Raw genomic sequence first — 2985 nt, 5'->3', positions numbered from 1 at the left:
TTTGTCATTGATCCTCTTAGTCTTTAAATTGATTCTTTATCACCCTTGATAATTATGTCCTCATCAAAAAAAATTTATGAAGGATTATAATTTTGAATAAAACTGTTGCCCAAAAAAGTCAACAAAGTGGTAGGAAAGAACTACTTACGGTAGAACTTATGCAAAAAGTTGACTTAAACTCTGCGTTTGAGTATTTTATTTAATCTTTAGTTTGAATAAATATATTATTTTATTTTACTTACAAAAGTTGTCATAATTTGTTTCCCTAAGTAACGCACTTTCTACTTACCAACCATCAAGCAATAACCCTTTAAAAATAAAAAATAGATAATAAAAATATGACTTTATTTTCCATTTATAAATTTCACTAAAAGACATCAACTTTTTCAGACGGCTTATTGCTATAATCTAACTCTCCATTATAGAAAGATTAACAAAATAAAAACTCCTCCATGTAGTTCTTCAAGTCTTATTCACGATCTAATCCTAATGTAGAATCATTCAATCCTGGAGATTTTTAAAATAAATAAATTAGAATAGTAATAGTAATAATATTATAGAAAAACAAAATATTTTAGTGTGTATGAATTAATAGGAATAGAGGAAGAGAAACATACTTGCTACAATCAGGAGAAGGACTAATTGGAAAAGGCAATTGAATGTGACAAAGTTGTGGAAGTTGTGCAGCCCTGTCTGGTTTAACTCCAAGTTTAGCAGAAGCATCTTTGAGACACTGGCAGACTTTTCTCTTAATAGGAGTTGTGTTTGCCTTATTGAACAAATTTGTAGCTCCAGTGCAACAGTCAGCAGACGGTGTTGGTGGAAGAGAACCTTCCAGAAAAGGTAGACATGGCCATAGAGATAAAATTGCCTCTGAACATGATACATCATCCATTTCACTTGCATGTAATGTTGTCGTCATCACCATGCATAAGACCAACATTACACCGACAGTTTTCTGGCTTGACATCTTAATTTCGATAAGTCTAACTTTGGTTTTTCAATTGAGTTTTGATTATGATTTCTATCAAAAGGCTCCTTAATTTATAAGCAGAGATGACTGTTAACTTTATGTCGTAACAACTAAGCGACTTATTATTTTATTTTTATTTTGATTTAATGTCCTATTTAAATATTATTTAAGTGATTAATCATCCTAGTTATTAAAATCATTAAAGCATTTAAAGAAAAATATTGTTTTAAGTCTTAAAAGAAGAGTTTGAAGATAATGCATAAACAGTGTAAACCAACATTATACATACAATCAATTAATTTTTTTTTACTTGTCACGCCATATAATTTAAAATTAAAAACATGTTTTACTTAAATACATGTCTATCATTGGTTGATAGTGTAAAAATATTTAATACTGTTAGTATATATTCTTTTTTCTTTTGAAAAAAATATAGTATTCAAATTTTTCCCAACTCAATTAATTAGTACATGCTGTTGAGCAAGCATATCCAAGTTATGTCTAAAATAAAATAAAAAATTTATTATTTTTATTTAACTCATATCATTTTCTAATATTCCCTTCCATCTTTATTATAAAATAAAATTTATTATATAAATTTGTTAATATATTTTATCTATACATACGTAGTTCAAATACATTGATTATATAATAAATTCAAAAAAATAAATTAAGTAATTTCAATATATTGATTATATAATAAATATCAAAAATAAATTAAGGAAGAGATACAAACATAAAACATAAAGTTAAGTAAGATAGAAGAAAAATATGAATTTATGTTTATCTTATTTAAGTAACATTATGGAGTCAAACATAAAATAAGGAAGAGATAGAGATGGATAAAGAATGAAAAGACAAAAAAAAAAATTAAGAAAAACTCAGAATTTTAGAATTATTTTTAAACATTTTAAATTTGGAGTTAAACATAAAATAAATAAAAAAAAGAGATAAAGATGGATGATTAATGAAAAGACAAAATTAAGATAAACTTCACAATTTTAGAATTAGTTTTAAACATTTTAAATTAGGAGTTGAACATAAAATAAAAAAAACATAAAAAGATGAAGAATTAAAAGAAAAATAAAATAAAATTAGAATAAATTTAAATATTTTAAAGTTAAAATATTAAATTTGGAGCCAAACATAAAAAGAAAATAAATAGATAAAGAAAGATAAATAATGAAAAGGCAAAAAAGATAAATTTTAAAATTTATGAATTAATTATTAATATTTTAAATTTGAGTCAACCATAAAATAAGGAAGAGATAAAAAGGAATGAAGAATGAAAAGAAAAAAATTATTAAAATTAAGAAAACATTTATAATTTTAAAATTATTTTAAAATAGTTTTAATTTAGGGTTAAACATAAAATCAAAAAGTGATAAAGAATGAAAAGACATAAAAATATAACTAAAAATTAGAATAAATTTTAAAATTTAAGAATAAAAACTTTAAAATTATAGTCGAACATAAAAAAAGGTTTAATTGCAACTTTAGTTCCCATGTTTTATCTTTTTCTTGATTTTGATCCCTCCATTTTATAAATCACTATTTTAGTCCCCTTATTAAGTGTTTTGTGCAATTTTCATCCCTCTATTCTGGTTTTTTCTGCAATTTTAAGCCATATTTTAGTCTCTTTTTCAACAGAAAATTCAAAAGGGGACTAAAATAATGATTTTTAAAATGGAAGGTCAAAATCAAGAAAAAGACAAAATAAGGGGGCCAAAGTTGTAATTAAACCAAAAAAAAGAGATACAAATGGATGAATAATAAAAAGACAAAATAATTAAAATTAAAATGAATTTTAAAATTTTAATATTGGATTAAAATTAATTTTTTTGGAATAAAAATGATATAATAGAAAAGAAGAAGAAGTTACAAATATATACAAATTTTGAGTCAAGCATAAAATTAGGAAGAGATAAAGATGGAAGATGAATGAAAGACAAAAAGGGAAACGAAATTAAGATAAATTTCATAATTAAAAAATTAATTTTAAACATTTTAAA

The 2985-nt window shown here is 23.3% G+C and overlaps 1 protein-coding gene across 1 annotated transcript; it reads right to left on the bottom strand.

Annotated features, from left to right (window-relative positions):
• Window positions 1-348: 348 nt before the first annotated feature.
• LOC131656681 (non-specific lipid-transfer protein 1-like) lies at window positions 349-1001 on the bottom strand. The gene is made up of 2 exons (XM_058926325.1): window positions 618-1001; window positions 349-507 (listed from the first exon to the last, which is right to left on the bottom strand). Exons 1-2 carry the CDS (start codon window positions 968-970, stop codon window positions 498-500), a joined length of 363 nt encoding a protein of 120 aa, XP_058782308.1. The 5' UTR covers window positions 971-1001; the 3' UTR covers window positions 349-497.
• Between the last annotated feature and the right edge of the window lie 1984 nt (window positions 1002-2985).

This window comes from Vicia villosa, linkage group LG3 (genome assembly GCF_029867415.1).
Source record: "Vicia villosa cultivar HV-30 ecotype Madison, WI linkage group LG3, Vvil1.0, whole genome shotgun sequence".
Classification (NCBI taxonomy): domain Eukaryota; kingdom Viridiplantae; phylum Streptophyta; class Magnoliopsida; order Fabales; family Fabaceae; genus Vicia; species Vicia villosa.
The sequence above is the reverse complement of the archived record's forward strand: the minus strand, read 5'-3'. Positions and strand labels throughout refer to the sequence as shown.

Bases quoted from the DNA above. Each gene is read 5' to 3' on its own strand.
- LOC131656681 (XM_058926325.1), bottom strand. From the start codon at position 970: ATGTCAAGCCAGAAAACTGTCGGTGTAATGTTGGTCTTATGCATGGTG.